This window comes from Populus euphratica, unplaced genomic scaffold (assembly GCF_000495115.2).
Source record: "Populus euphratica unplaced genomic scaffold, PopEup_1.0 scaffold58.1, whole genome shotgun sequence".
NCBI classification, from domain to species: domain Eukaryota; kingdom Viridiplantae; phylum Streptophyta; class Magnoliopsida; order Malpighiales; family Salicaceae; genus Populus; species Populus euphratica.
This window is the reverse complement of record NW_011499864.1, coordinates 730,583-746,120: the sequence shown is the minus strand read 5'-3', so window position 1 is coordinate 746,120 and position 15,538 is coordinate 730,583. Positions and strand designations below refer to the sequence as shown.

The 15,538-nt window shown below is 32.7% G+C and overlaps 4 protein-coding genes across 5 annotated transcripts in view; all 4 read left to right on the top strand.

The window, feature by feature from the left end:
• LOC105125681 (acanthoscurrin-2-like) overlaps positions 1 to 332 on the top strand; it is an 844-nt gene extending 512 nt beyond the window's left edge. Inside the window, exon 2 of one of the 2 annotated variants that reach the window (XM_011026242.1) lies at positions 4 to 332. In XM_011026242.1, the coding sequence (XP_011024544.1) occupies positions 4 to 96 (93 nt within the window). In that variant the 3' untranslated portion in view covers positions 97 to 332. The remainder of the gene's footprint in view (positions 1 to 3) is intronic. The other variant, XM_011026243.1, reaches the window with a different exon arrangement.
• Positions 333 to 4,309: 3,977 nt separating this feature from the next.
• Positions 4,310 to 4,783, top strand: LOC105125855 (uncharacterized). Its single transcript, XM_011026503.1, has one exon. It carries the CDS (start codon positions 4,310 to 4,312, stop codon positions 4,781 to 4,783), a length of 474 nt encoding a protein of 157 aa, XP_011024805.1.
• Positions 4,784 to 6,253: 1,470 nt separating this feature from the next.
• LOC105125680 (26S proteasome regulatory subunit 4 homolog A) lies at positions 6,254 to 10,121 on the top strand. The gene is made up of 6 exons (XM_011026241.1): positions 6,254 to 6,824; positions 7,686 to 7,931; positions 8,534 to 8,703; positions 8,809 to 9,025; positions 9,182 to 9,322; positions 9,856 to 10,121. Exons 1-6 carry the CDS (start codon positions 6,342 to 6,344, stop codon positions 9,937 to 9,939), a joined length of 1,341 nt encoding a protein of 446 aa, XP_011024543.1. The 5' UTR covers positions 6,254 to 6,341; the 3' UTR covers positions 9,940 to 10,121.
• A 1,779-nt stretch (positions 10,122 to 11,900) lies between these two features.
• Positions 11,901 to 14,827, top strand: LOC105125679 (HIT-type Zinc finger family protein). The gene is made up of 7 exons (XM_011026240.1): positions 11,901 to 12,141; positions 12,242 to 12,273; positions 12,859 to 12,900; positions 13,196 to 13,282; positions 14,274 to 14,362; positions 14,432 to 14,482; positions 14,581 to 14,827. Exons 1-7 carry the CDS (start codon positions 12,065 to 12,067, stop codon positions 14,602 to 14,604), a joined length of 402 nt encoding a protein of 133 aa, XP_011024542.1. The 5' UTR covers positions 11,901 to 12,064; the 3' UTR covers positions 14,605 to 14,827.
• Positions 14,828 to 15,538: the final 711 nt, after the last annotated feature.

Here is a 15,538-nt window from a genome sequence, read left to right as displayed (position 1 = left end):
GGGGGCTTGGGTGGTGGTGTTGGCGGTGGTGTTGGTGGTGGAGGCGGTGTAGGTGGGGGTGTTGGTGGTGGAAGTGGTGTTCTTCCTTACCCTTGAAATTAATATTTGCTCTCAAGTTTAGTTCCTTTCTAGTTTGTCTCAGTTAAGTAAGCTGAACATGTGAGGTTGTCGTCTATGCTTTAGTTACCATGCATACAGTTCCTTCTGCTGCTGTGTCTGGTTTTATTTGTATTTCCTTAATTTGGTGTCTTTTACGTACTTTGAGATATCGTTATTGTCATGTTTGAATGGATATCAATTAATTATATCTAAAAGCTTAGTTCCTTGTCGTTCTTGCAAGTCTTCTACATTTGAGTTTGATGTATTTTCTACATTGCCAATAACTCAAGAACTGATAGCAGCACTAATGAACTGATAAATATACTATAATTATTAGTAATATATAGTTCTTTCCGTTAGCAGGTAAATTAAGTTAAAAATACTTTCCTTTAATGCTGATTCTGGGTAAGTAAACTTCCTATAACTTTGCAGGTGTTTTGTGTCTTTTTTCTCTTTTTAATGGTTATAACAGGTTTTTAATAGATCAATCGTAATTTATATATAAAAGAAGAAATTCTGGGATCAATTAATGGAATTATCTAATTACCTGGGACGATTTGTCATGCCAATTAAAGAGCGTTACTAGCTAGCAATCCCATGAATGAAAAACACATAGGCATAATTTAAGAAGAAACATGTTTTAATTAATGAGATACTGGCCCGACATATATCTTCAAGTCGGTAGGTGCATGCATCAGGTGCTTCGGGGTTTTACCTCAGGGCTTAAAGCATCAGACCTCGTCGCCCTCAATCAACCTGAACCCTAGATTACTAGTCTTATTTTTCTCTTCAGTCCAAATAGTCCATGTCTTGACAACCATCCAAGAGAATTTATGGCCAGCAATCACTTGGTACAGTACTGTTAAATACTTTCGATCAACCTCGCTCTTGTGAGCTTGGGTTCGAGCCCTGTCATGGCTGGTTATCAGCAACTCTCCATCCTGTGACCTCTTCGGCCCTAACTAGAACTACAAGAATGTCCCCAAAAGCGTTTGAGCAATACTGAATTTTAAGAAAGTAACGTTAAAGCATTTTTGAGTCTGCGTAAGTCTTTTGATTTTAGATATATAGTTGTTTAATAGCCAAATGGTTGAGTTTAAAGCTTATGAATTTTAGATTTAAGGAATTTCAATTACAATAATATTAAGAAATAATATAATAACTTACAAGTTGTGTCACGAAATGTTGGGAATGTGATTGAGGTAGTGTTTTTTTAAAAATTTAAAAATGTTTTTTAAATTAATATGTTATATTTTCAAATTATATAGACTCGTGAGGATGTTAAAAATAATTTAAAAAATATATATTTTAATATATTTTTAAATAAAAAATACTTTAAATAATAATCATTATTATATTTTCAAATACATTAAGTAAAAAAAACATCAACATCAAAGTTTACTATTTATTGATATGCAAAAGCATACCCTTGAAATTAAATCCCGAAACTAGACAATTCAATACCCAAGTGTTATGATTCTTCCAACAAGAATTCCAGAGACATCAAACGATCGGATGGTCATCTTTGTGACCTGATCTCCAAGTTGGTGGATCCATAATGCTAGAAAACAGACAATCCGTGACAGAGATATTATTATGCTTGGTGAAACTTGCATTGATGAGGCCACCAGCTTCTACTAGCTCCTTGGATAGCAGCAAAGCTCTGATGGCTATCAGGGGACATTGAATGACTTGAGTTGAATAATTCATTACCTTTTAGTAAAGAAAAGCTTGCACGCACCTACCGTTATTACTGTGCTGCAGGGCTGTTAGGTTCTCATTTAAGAACTTTGCTTCTTTGCAATCTACCTGTCGAAGGACATGTTGGCCCTAGAAATTCTGGGGAGCACACATGGTGCTCACAGCATCACATATAGTTTTTTTTTGTTTTTTTCATAAATACTAAATTATATATGTTTTAATTAATTCTTTAAAATTAACAATTATATAAATTTTTAATAATTTTAAAATTTATAACATTCAAACTAATAATTTTTTTAAAATTAAATATAAAACCTGACCAATTAAATTATAACTCTCAATATTTAGAGAGTTTTTTTTCTTTTTTTCTTTTTCTTTTTACCAGAGCAGTGGCAGCACGAAATATTAGGAGATAGGCACAAAAAGTTTTGATATTTTTACAGGACATTAATTTTAGCATGAGATCGCTCTTTGTTTCATGAATAATTGTAACCATAACCAGAATAATTTATTATGGTATCTAATATTGTTTTTGTTGTTAATGTTGGAGTCCACTATTTTTATTAAGTACTTTTTTTTTCTACAATAAGTAAGAATAAAAATCTTAAAATCACATTAAGTATCATATAGAAACTATTAATTTTAGTTTATTAATAATATTTCTTTTTCCAGACTACGCATTAATATAGTAGGGTTAAAAATCTAAGAATTCTCTCTATTTTTTTAACTTTCTTAATATGATTCCTCATCAATTTTTTTTTTTTTAATAGAGACCTCCTACTTATCCTCAGTTATTTCATCGAAATCCATATATTGAATGCAAATCAATTGGCTTGATGCATTAGACCCCGAGATTTCTATCTTCTAATATGGGATTTAGTTAGCCTTAATTATCTATCTACACCGCAACTCAATTACAGAATTATGATAAAATTGCATAAACTTATAAACTTAATCCTTGATAAAACAAAGAAAGCGAGCAACTGATCCCGCTCGTGATCATATCAACTCAACTTTTAATATCTAGATTTGGAAGTAATCACGAATTTAAGTAACAAAATATAAATAGGCGGCCATGTTACAAAAATTAATTGATAGATGGCACTCTAAAAAAATTACAAAAATAAAGGGAGTTATGAGCTTATTAACCCAAGTAAAACACAAGTGGCAATAATATATAATACAACAATACCAAACGAGTATGCTAGTAGCATACATGTATGAACCGATAACTACAAGAAAATTAGTAAATATAAGCAAAAATGCTGATATAAATTTTTTATTAGTAAATTGTGATGAGCTTTACCAACAAGTTAGTTTTTTTATTGTGTTTATTATTAAATAATGATGAAAATATTTATTTGATATATATCAAGAGAATTATAGTATGAAAAATAATAAATTAAAATAAAATAAAATGTATAATAATATATTATTTCAATCAAGAAAATTACTGATAAAATAAACTCATTTGTAACACATGTCTATAAATCTATCAATAATATTTAAATTATAATCTGGTGTGCGATCCCCCCCCTCTTCTCCTTTTTTGCATCTTCCTCCTCCTCCGTCAACTCTGTAACACAATGGAACCTCCCGTAAGTAAAAGTCTTGTAGGCGTAGGTCAGTTTCTAGCCATCGATAAAATATTTTGTTGGTAAATTATAAAATTATGATAATAGATAATTATAAATCAGTGTTATTGTAAATATAAAAGTAAATATAAAAGGATGAAGAGAAGAGAGAACAAAAAAGTTAACGTGAATTTTAGAATCATAGAGGCATGGTTTCGGTATGAGATGCTTTTTAAAATAGATTTTTAATTAAAAATAAATTAAAAGAATTTTTTTCAAATATTTTATTTTAGTTTTTATATTAGCACATCAAAAATATTAAAAAACACTAAAAAATCATTAATTTAATATTTTTTTTATATTATAAAATTTTTAAACTTGATTTAGTGGTTGATCTGAACATATGATAGAGCCTGATTTTCATAGCTATTCCCAAAAGTAGAAGCAGAAACCATCCTAAACACTCCTATAATTTCTTACGAGTTAAATAAATTAACAAGAGTTAATAAAAAATTTCACCCGCCAAATCACCTAGGTTTAAACAAATGAACTCATATTTAAAATTTTTAAATTAACTCATGAGTTGAATTGTCGGACCTGTCCAGTCTAACAACACTGCTAAATTCCTCTATAAATTTGAGTGGACAAGGCATGACACCAGATTGAACGAATGTCCTTAGAATTGCCCTCGGTTTAATCACGCACATTCACCCAATTTAATGAATTTATAACGCTTTAAATTTTCGACTGATAATTTATGCCATTTTAATTCTATATCACGCTGCAAAATTAAAGCCATGATTGCACAGGAAATTAATTACCCATGCAATCACATTATATATATAAATACACCTCTAAAAAGTAGATAAATATTTGAAAGATCGATCACAATTCACAAATATCACTTGTTGGCTCATAGAAATAGCCATTTGCCAATGACGAATGCCCCCAAGATCATCAACAAGGTTGTTGTTACAGCACTTGTTCTGGCGTTGGCCATCAATTTTATTCACCAATATTGTTTTGTAGCAGCCAAGAAGGAACGTATTCTATATGAATTCACAACATGGCATGTGTATGTTGTCAATGGACTAAGCAATAACAGGGAGCTGTCTGTTCATTGCAAGTCGAAAGACGATGATCTTGGCTTCCACTATCTTTCAGCAGGCGATAATTTCACTTGGAGTTTCAGAGAGGATTTCTTCCTTAGAACAGTGTTCTGGTGTGATGTGAACAGGGATGATGCTCAGGCCGTCTTCAAAGTGTTTTGGCATGACGTTCTCCTCTTCTACAAATGCATGTGGAAGAACTGCGTTTGGACTCTAAAAGACGATGGCATTTACATAAAGAATCTTGATCATGATGGTCTTGATGAGCTTTATCGTAATTGGGAACCTGCAGGGCAGTAGATTGAATGTGTTTCAATACTACGTTGCTCCGAAAGTTCTTCTCGGAATGTTTGCCGAACTAAATACGTTTAGGTAGTGATATTAGAAAGAATGGTAGCAGCTGGTTTTAAAAACTTTTTATTTAGAAATATAATAAAATAATATATATTTTATTTTTTTAAAATTATTTTTTAAAATATTACCTTCCATAGTTGAAACACAATAATAATAGTAAAAATATATTTAAGCATTTATAGCAGTTATTTTCAAAGTATTTTTTGTTTAAAAATTTATCAAAATAAAAAAAAAATTATTTTTGATATTATTATATTAAAATGATTTAAAAATAAATAAATATTAATTTAAGTAAATAAAATTTAATTTAATTTAATTTTTTTTAAAATATTTTTAAAATATAAAAACAAATATATATTAAGTATAGCCCAGGGATTCTTGTGGTTCACAACTGATGAAGATATTTTAGCACACAAGGATAATTTTTCTTTCTTGCTTTTGTTTTCGTTATCATTTCATTGTCACATGGAAGTATTAAGAACCAAATCGTTACTTCTTACGCTATCATCCTATATTTATTTAACAAAAACCAAACGAAAAGGTTAATTTATTCTTAATTCTTTTATAAATTACTATTTATTAAAATAAAATATTTATAATTTTATTTTTTAATATTAGATTTATTTAGATTGAGCTTTATAATTTATTTAATCTATTTTTAACAGGATTATATATTATATTTTCATAACTTGAGTACTCATGAATTTAGTGAGTTATTTCGAGTTAAATTAAATTATTATTTTTAATTTTATTTTTTAATATTAGATTAATTAAAAATTAAATTTTATAATTTATTTTGATTTACTCTATATAAATTTATCAAGATTTTATAATTTGAATTTCATATTTAATAGCTTAAGTTAATTTAATCTACGTAGATGTAAAATATTATCATCTTATTATTTTTTTAAATAAATATATTATCTTAAATTTTTTAAATTAAATAATGTTTTTATAAGTTTTTATCAACCTCACACAATTTATTTTTTATATTAATAAACAAGCTCGCAACATATGTATATTTTTTACGTCCGAACCACGCAACATATAGGTGAGTCAATAATATTATTTCTTTTGGCTAAATCAAACTTTTTAACTTAAGATATTAATGGATATGCATGAATTTTAAATTGAGAAGAATTTCATTAAAATGATATATTACAATTACAGTAAAATCATTTTTAAGTCTAATTCAATGTGATGAGAACTTTATATCCTTTAAAAAATTGATAATCATAATTGTACGAATTTTATGATCTAGATTGATGAGAACCTTGTATCCTTTAATTTGAAAATTCAGGAAAACAAAATATTCTTTTAAGTATTTGGGCCTAGACTCACGGGCCTAAAAATAATTAAGGCCAGGGGCCCAAACCTCAAGACAGAGAGAGTGTGAGAGAGAGGCACACCACTGACTTGCCCTCAAAGCCAAACTCCTCTCTTTTATACAACACTCTGCGTCTCTCTCTCTCTGTCTTGCAACAAAAATCAAGAAAATCGAAACATGGGTCAGGGACCATCGGGCGGTCTGAATCGGCAAGGGCTACCAGGAGACAGAAAACAAGATGGAAGCGACAAGAAAGACAAGAAATTTGAGCCGGCGGCGCCACCAGCGCGGGTGGGCCGAAAGCAGCGGAAGCAGAAGGGACCGGAGGCGGCTGCACGGCTGCCCACGGTGACGCCGCTTACTAAGTGTAAGTTGAGACTGCTGAAAATGGAGCGAATCAAGGATTATTTGTTGATGGAAGAAGAGTTTGTGGCAAATCAAGAGAGGTTGAAGCCACAAGAAGAGAAAGCTGAGGAGGATAGATCCAAGGTTGATGATTTGAGAGGTTCGCCTATGAGTGTGGGAAATTTGGAGGAGTTGATTGACGAGAATCATGCCATCGTTTCCTCTTCGGTTGGACCTGAGTACTATGTTGGGATTTTGTCTTTTGTTGATAAGGATCAACTCGAGCCTGGTTGTGCTATCTTGATGCATAATAAGGTAATATTGGGGTTTATTTTTCTTGATTCTCCTTTTTTTTTTTGGAAATTTTGAAGCTTTTAGGGTTTTGGATTGTAGTTCCTAGTTCAAGTGTGATGTTTTTTTTTTGTTGGATATTGTAATGTGAGGGTTTGTATGTTTTTTTCTTTTTTGAGATTAGGGGTTTGTATGTTTGGTTGTTTTTAATTTTGTTGGTTTTGAATTGTGTGGTTTTATGAGTTGCTCAGGTTTTGAAAATGATTAATATGGGTTTCCTGATTTCAGACCAGAGTAGTAACTGGTTCTTTGGTCCAAGGTGCAGTAAGAAACTGATAATCTAGGTATGGGTCGGTGATGGGTTTGTGTTTTGTGGTATTTGAATTGAATTGAGGGGTATAGTCTCGCTTGCTGGATCCTGAAGTGCTGTTGTGAACTTGGAATGTCTGCTGTGATGAGTTTTGAACGGAATCTAAAGCAATGAGCATTATCTTGTACCATTGTTATGATCTTAATAGATTTGGAAGTCGAGGTCTTTGCTTTTGTGTATGACATTTTGGATGCTGACAACAGCATTATCAACCCCTGGCCCAGTTTGATCATATACTTTCTTTCTTTGCAAATGTAGCTTCTTCTAAAGTTATAGCTTTAAGTCTGGTGCAACATAATGCAATTCTTTGGATTACAAGTAGTCTGGCAAAATTAGCATTAAAGATTTCACAATATATGCAATATGATTATTCAGGTTCTTGTGGAGTATGTAATTATTGGCTGGATGCAGGCTGAATGGGTTATATTGGTTGTCTCATGCCATATTATGCATGTCAATTGATATATCTCATTTAGGAGAACGATTTCGATTATAACTTGGATGCTTCTTGACAGGTTCTATCTGTTGTTGGGATTCTTCAACATGAAGTTGATCCAATGGTATCTGTGATGAAGGTGGAGAAGGCTCCATTAGAATCTTATGCTGACATAGGTGGTCTGGATGCCCAGATCCAGGAAATCAAAGAAGCAGTTGAGCTCCCACTAACTCATCCTGAATTATATGAAGATATTGGTATTAAGCCTCCTAAGGGAGTTATTTTGTATGGAGAGCCTGGGACTGGAAAGACCTTGCTTGCAAAGGTGTGTAATCAAAATATTTTCCATTGCACTGTTGCATTTCTTGATGTCATCTTTGACTTGACTCTGAATCCAACATGGAGATTCTTCACCAAATTATTTGCTTTTATTGTTGGCTTTTGTTGCCGTGTCTCTTTTTGAAAGCCCAATTTTAAACACGAATTTCATTGATTTTAAACCTAGAAACTGCTTATCACATGACTATGTTAGTTAGTTCAATGTATTTCAATATCAAGCAATCATTGCCAAGGTTAACTCGCATCACATAATTTTGTGCTTTGTTCAGAATGACCTGAGAGAATTTTGTGCTTGCAAAATCAGTGACTTATGTTTCTACTCTAATATTCCTGGTATTTTTCATACGACTGCAGTAAATTTCTTGTTGAAAGCATACACATAAGCATTTAGATGGTTTTTTTTGCCTTGATGGGGTTGTTGTATTGAAGTGCTGAACATTTATATGGTTTTTACATGGAGGATAACTATCTATCAAAAGTGGGAGAAAATTTATTTTTTCTGTTAATTTTTCTGTAATGGAATGGCATTATAATTTTATATAAGCTGACCAAACTAAAACTGACTTCATAAGCCTTGGTGGTTTCCAGGCAGTGGCTAATTCAACATCAGCAACTTTCTTACGTGTTGTTGGAAGTGAATTGATTCAAAAATACTTGGGAGATGGCCCAAAACTAGTGAGGGAGCTTTTCAGAGTTGCTGATGATCTCTCTCCATCTATTGTCTTCATCGATGAAATTGATGCTGTTGGTACAAAGAGGTGAATTAGTAAAATTTACAGTTTACTCATAAAGAGGGAATAAATAAAATATTTATGCTCTTACTGATGTGATTTGAAATGTTTCTGCTTTAATATGTCTTACAGGTATGATGCCCATTCAGGTGGTGAACGTGAAATTCAGAGGACCATGTTGGAACTACTGAACCAGTTAGATGGTTTTGATTCAAGAGGAGATGTTAAAGTGATTCTTGCAACTAACCGAATTGAAAGCCTTGATCCTGCTTTGCTTCGGCCTGGTCGGATTGACAGGAAGATTGAATTTCCTCTTCCTGATATCAAAACAAGGAGGCGTATCTTCCAGGTATGCATGGCTTGATCGCGTGAAATAGCATTTGAAATAGCATTTGGAAGTCATTCCTTTTGATTGTTTGTGATCTTATGTCTTATCGCTTTGCTTTTTTTATCAATGAATCTGTCAAGCGTGCTTTTACAATTAATCTCAATATGTGGGTTGTAGATACACACAGCTAGAATGACATTAGCTGATGATGTCAACTTAGAAGAATTTGTTATGACCAAGGATGAGTTCTCTGGAGCAGATATAAAGGCAATATGCACTGAAGCTGGACTGCTTGCTTTACGAGAGCGGCGCATGAAGGTGAGCCAAATTTTGATTTCCTGAACTTTTGTTGGTGAGAGTATTTGGATTTCTATTGGTCAAGATTTAGATTGTTCCTCAATAGGGGTTTAGTCATTCATTTTTCTGGGAATCCCAATGACTCCAATTTCCTTCATTATTACTATTATGTGATGGGGGATTGGTCCCCACCATTGTGTAGCCTAAGGTTCATTTGGAACCCTCCCCTTGAACTGAAAACAAAAATTAACACACACACACACTCACCCCCTACTCATCAACCCCCACCCCAGTGCTCCTGCTGTTATTTGTTTCCTTTTCATTAGTTTGAACTTTGAACCACATGCATTGATCTGGCCTCAAGGCTGAAAAGCATGGTCTGCAGTGACACTCTGTCATTGTAAGTTCTGCTACTAGCTTCTGGCCTTCTTTAATGAGGGAACTTAATTTTTTAATGTGCTTTCAAGGTAGTTTTTGAAGTTGTGCCTGTGTCTAGATATTTTTATATAGGATGGTTTTCCATGTGGTCATGATCTAAAAGTTCTGCCCTGCAGGTGACACATACTGACTTCAAGAAGGCCAAGGAAAAGGTGATGTTCAAGAAGAAAGAAGGGGTGCCGGAAGGACTCTACATGTGATGAGATTGTTGTCGTGTCACCTGGGAAGTCCATTCTAGTCGTGCTTTTCTGTTTTTGGACTGTTTATTGTAAGTTCAAGTTCGATTATTTGTTCCTAGACTCGAGAATACAAGGTTGTCTGCCGGTGTATGAAGAAATGATAAAATTCTAGTTGGGAAACTGCTTGAATTTATTTTGCGATCTCCAATTTTAGTAGTTAAAACCAAGGAAATTCTAGGCATCCGCCCCGTTGTATGACAGCAGCTGTTATGAATGCTACACCAAAAAGAGCTCGCTTTCTTTGTTGCTTGCTAAACGAGCCACTTGGTTTCTGGCAGACCTTTAAATGCCATTTACTGGTGTTAAGACAGGGATCTGTATTATGAACTGTGACGGTTGATGAACATCCTTTGGTCTGTTTGCACCACTTTTTCAAATGCATTCATAATCTTATGAGATTTACAGAGAACTCTTGAAATTCTAGGGAAGAAAAAAAAGCTATAATTTATAGTTTTTTGAAAAAATAAATTATTTATTTTAAACTGTGGTTACGGATTGATATCTCAATCTCTATTTAAACCATACGTGTTATGTCCATTGACTTGAAAAGGGGTTTGAAGCATTGGGTTGTTCAGCCAATTTATGGATTATTGAGTTAATTTTATAAATTATTTTTTTTATTAAAACTGTTTTTTTTTGTCTTTTATCTTTTCTTTTAGGAAAAAAATCTTTCATATTCACTTGATTTAATTTGAATTGAATTTTATCAAGTTATTTTATTTATTAAATCAACGAAGTAAATTTTTTATTTTGGTTCAAATTAAAACCTAATTTAAATTAGACATTAAATCTTGGATATTCTGAATAATTCAAGCCACTGCATCGGGTTTAATAACAATTTAAAAAGAGGTAATGGGAAAGTAACCCATGGTATATATCCACTTATCTCTACAGGAGTTTTATTGTTGGGCAACCCTACGATGTCCTTGAACTTGTTTCACAGCGGCGCAGCAGGAGGCGGCGCCAGCGGCAAATAACACGAGGATAGCAATTAGGGTTAATTGATCTATCCATCTATGGAAGTATTTTCCTGCATGCACTCTTAAGAACTAATTTCCAGGCACTGTTTTGCTAGTTTTTTCTTTTCTTTTCCTAATTGATTGTTTAGGATTATTTTTAAAAGATTAGCTTTGAATGTTATGAAATTATTATAATAATATTAATTTGTTTCATTTTTAATCATGGTTTTTAAACTAGATTTAAGTAAAAAATTAGAGAAATAAATTGAATTATTCCAAGATTTAATGATTGATAGTTATGATAAATTTATATAAATCTTTTAAAAAATAATTACTAAAAACATTTCATCGAACATGAACCATTTTTAATTTAAACATGGATATAAATTAACAGTACATTTATGATTTATTTATTTTTAAATCACTGTCCTACCTCTTTTTTTAAAACATGGTATGAATGATAAAGAAAAATATAATTTCATAATAATAGAAAATATCTTTTTTTTTTAAATTATTTTTTTAAAACTAAACTGATTTGATGGTAAATCCAAAACCTAAATTAATCTAATTTTTTTTTTTATCCAAAACCTAAATTAATCTAATTTTTTTAAAAAAAAAAACTCAGTTAATCTAGTCAATCTAGCCTTGACTCTTCAAAGCTTGACCACCAATTGTTGGATTTTTTTTATTTATTAAAATAATATTATTTTTATTTTTTTTAAATAAAAATCGAATGGATGCTTTTAACCTGGAAACCAGGCCTCGCCTTGGATTGATACCCGATGCCCAAATCAGCTTTTTAACTATGAAATAAATATTGAATAACAATGAACTCTTGTAGAAGGATCATAAGAATTGCAAAACACACAAGGACTCAATCAAATAAAAAAAAGTATCGGAACTTAATCAAAAACCTTCGAAGAATACAGGGACTAAAGTTTAATGAAGAAGACAAATCTTATAAATCATCGTATTGAACCCCAAAAAGCCACCGCAGCAGAGAGGAGTCCCACAGAGAATCGGTGGTCGGTTAAGCGTCTCAGCCTCTCAGGCCCGCCATAGCTATTATTTCACAGTTTAGCGAGAGCTTAAAGAAGAAGGAAGAAAAACACAGAAGAAACAGCTTGATGGGAACCAAGCACAAGTGCCAAGTCTGTCATGAAGCTGAATCTAAGTACAAGTGCCCTTCTTGTCGTGTTCCATAGTAAGCAACAAAACCAGACTCATTGGCTTGCTGTTTTCTTTTGGACAGGATACAGCTTTTCTTTATCTTTTGATGGAATTCTTGTTTTTCTTTTTTGCAGCTGTTCTCTTGTCTGCTTCACCAAACATAAAGGTATTTTCTTTTTTTATTGTTTTATCTTATTTTTCTTTCTTTATTTCAGTATCTTGAACTTGAGGAAGTATCATGCTTGGAAATATATTCGGAATCCCAGGTGAATTATCAATTTATTTATTTATGATTGTTAGAAGAATGGAGAAGATATGAAGCATGCTTTTTTGGAGTTTATTTGGGATAGATGATAACTAGAATAATTAGAGGCAGAACACAAAGTTGCTATTAGGGGATGTTAGGCTTTCTTTTGATTTTACAGACCGGGGCACGGAATATGAACATAGAAAATATGAGGTGGTGGGAGCAATGAAGTTTGCTTTTTGGCAGTAATTAGTGGTACTTGTTTACTGATTTGTGAGGATGTTGCTGGAAACTTTTGTTACACATGAGGTTTGAAGAAAAACTTATCATTTTATAATTCAGAGGGGAAAGAAAACCTTTCAGAGGTTGAGGCTTCTGGCCTAGTTTAGATTTAGGTAAAGCTGACCAGAGTTTATTGTATCACATATTTTTCATACTGCTATTGTTGGAAGTGGCATGGTATCTGGTACATGGACTAATGTGAGTTTTAAATGAATGGTGCAGAAACCCCTTGTGCAATACCAGTACCTGTGGAGGAAAAGCCAGGTAAGATTTTGTTCCTCGATGAATGTTGATGGATGATGTGATTCAGTGCTGTACTTCATGTTCTTGCAACTTTGTGATGTGTTTTTTAATTACATGGTTCGTTTCTCCTTGCCACCTCCTTATATATACTCTGTAGGCTGCCTGTAGCTCTATAACGATTAAAACTTTTAACAGAACAGAATATAACTGTTAATGTCCTTTCAGCTCAAGGAACTTCATTGTTATATGATACTTAATTCAAGATTTTATCTGAGGAGTTTATATTTGGAATTTTGTTTTACTTTGAATTTGTCAGTTGCTGATGTGAAAGTGGTGGAAAAAAGGCCAGTTAAAGTTGATGAACCGGGCGAGGTGCTGCTAAAGTTGCAACTAGAGTCTATAGGTATGTTCTTGTGACGATTGTTGAAGGCGATACTTTTAATATTTCTTTGTAGGAGAGATAATTTGCACTTACTGTCACATCGTTTGTAAAGAAGCTTTTAAAGGCTGAGGAAAGTGACTGCCTTCTATTTCCCCCCCAATTTCTCCATGTTTCAAGCAATACAGAGGCTCTTGAAGTTACAGCCGCACGGATTTTATGCTGATGTCTAGGTTAATAAGCATCAAACTTTCAAAAACATGGTAAAATGAAGCAAATTCAGAGCGACTAGGATACACATTCAGAAAAATAGTTCTTGCCAAATGCCATTGGTTCTCAATTAGAATGATTTGCAGTCAGCATTTTGTAAATTAAAATAGAAAGCATTCACAACTATGTGTGAGGTTTGCTCCTTGTAAGGCTACTCTATGAACCACTCTAAAGTACTTGTGAACCAAATAGGTGAACATGTTTCTTGTTTCTGCTTTTACAATTTATACTTTAGGTATTTAAACTACCATTACATGTGTGAGGGCTCTGCCTGTTTGTTAATTGACAAAAAAAATTATCCCTAGTTTTCTGGTTCACACTGTTCATATCTTGTCCCGCAGCTCCTTGTTAAAACAACCATATCTCTGATCCTGTTCCCATTGATATATCTTGGTCTCTTCTAGCATTGATGTATAAGTTTGGTCATTAATTGGCGTAGTGTGCAGTGCAATGAATGACTAATCATGTTTGCATATTTTATCTTTTAATTTGCTAGTTGCATGTCTTTGTTATGTGTTACTTTATTTATAATTGTTAATTGCCTAGTGACATAATAAATTATTTGGGAATACAAGATTCTTTTATCTCGACACATATGTTATACGACAGAAGTTCAATGTTGTCTGATTAAGATAACTGGTCAGGGTTAGGAGCATTACTAGGTCCTAATATTTTAATTCCTGAAACCATGACTGGTAAGATGCTCTTCTACAAGGAATGAATGATTGTCTTCTTTGGCATGCAGCTTCTTCCAGTGAAATTCGTAATGATTTGATGGATGAGAGCCTTCAAAAACTCATACATAAGATCGATTGTTCCACGGACCCAGAAACTGTAAGTAATCTGATTTCCACTTAAATGTGAGGAAGATGTCCTGTTAAAACCTGTTGTTTCCTCTGGTAGGAACTCGACGTAGCTATGGGAGTTGATGTATTCCGCATTTTCACCGACAAGGTAGCTACCTTATATTGCCAATTAGAGTTTAACATTCAGAGCTATAATGGTGAATACTTATTGATAATGATGTTGCACTGCTTTTTCTCTGTTCCCAGATTCTGTCTGCTATTGGTTCATGACTGCCAGCATTTATAGACAGAAGCGGAAGACATGGCTTGGGAGAACTTCGACATTCTGTATGATGTGTGCCTGGTATATTTTGCGCTATAATCTTTGAGCCCGTTCAACCGTTTCCAAAGTTTTGAGAAACTTATGGATGTGTTTAGCAATGTAAAATTATTTTCCTTTCCCAGTTTTCTTCGCCTTATCTAATGAAAAATTGAAAAAACGTGTTCATTTCTTGAAAACAAAGATGAGTTTTCACTTAAAAAATACATCGAGATTACAACTATTTTTTTTTTACAAGTAAAAATTATTATGAAAAAGAAAATTATACTGTAACTCCAAAAAAACAAATCCTTTTAAATTATAATAAAAAGTAAATTTATGACACTAACTATATATAAAAATGTTAAAAAGGTAATTTTAATATCTTATGTTGCTAAAAAAATCCAATTTTTCACATTTTTTCATTTGAATAGCAGTGAAAAACTTATAAAAAGAATATTAAAGAGAATTAGTAGAATGTGTTTTCCAAACCAAAAAAGTAGTTTTTTTAATGAAATATTATATTTTAAAAGGAAGTTTTGTTTATTTATTTTTCCTTGACAGCCTTAGTGTGATGATTCCCCTCTGCAATCACCTTGTCCCTTTGTCATATTGTTGTTGGGATTTACTAGTGAGGAGAATGTCGTTCACAAAATCCTCACCAACATTAAGAAATAGAGGATGTGATGATGCATGCTCCCATTGTTAAACTTTCCTATCCTGTATGAGCAAGCAAAGCATTCCTTGTATCAGACGTTGAAATCTCTTCTGACAAGGAAAAGTAACCCTAGCAGATTTCACACAAGGGCATATCCTAGGAGACCTAAGGGAAAATAGCATTAGACAACAAGTTTTGGTCCACAACATCACTTGTCTGGACTCCATGGTTCGAGGGTTTATGATCAC

Coding starts and splice junctions, on each gene's coding strand:
- LOC105125855 (XM_011026503.1), top strand. CDS start 4,310: ATGACGAATGCCCCCAAGATCATCAACAAGGTTGTTGTTACAGCACTT.
- LOC105125680 (XM_011026241.1), top strand. CDS start 6,342: ATGGGTCAGGGACCATCGGGCGGTCTGAATCGGCAAGGGCTACCAGGA. Junction 7,932..8,533: donor GAAAGACCTTGCTTGCAAAG/GTGTGTAATCAA, acceptor GGTGGTTTCCAG/GCAGTGGCTAATTCAACATC. Junction 8,704..8,808: donor GATGCTGTTGGTACAAAGAG/GTGAATTAGTAA, acceptor TATGTCTTACAG/GTATGATGCCCATTCAGGTG.
- LOC105125679 (XM_011026240.1), top strand. CDS start 12,065: ATGGGAACCAAGCACAAGTGCCAAGTCTGTCATGAAGCTGAATCTAAG. Junction 12,274..12,858: donor CTGCTTCACCAAACATAAAG/GTATTTTCTTTT, acceptor TGAATGGTGCAG/AAACCCCTTGTGCAATACCA. Junction 14,363..14,431: donor GTTCCACGGACCCAGAAACT/GTAAGTAATCTG, acceptor TTCCTCTGGTAG/GAACTCGACGTAGCTATGGG.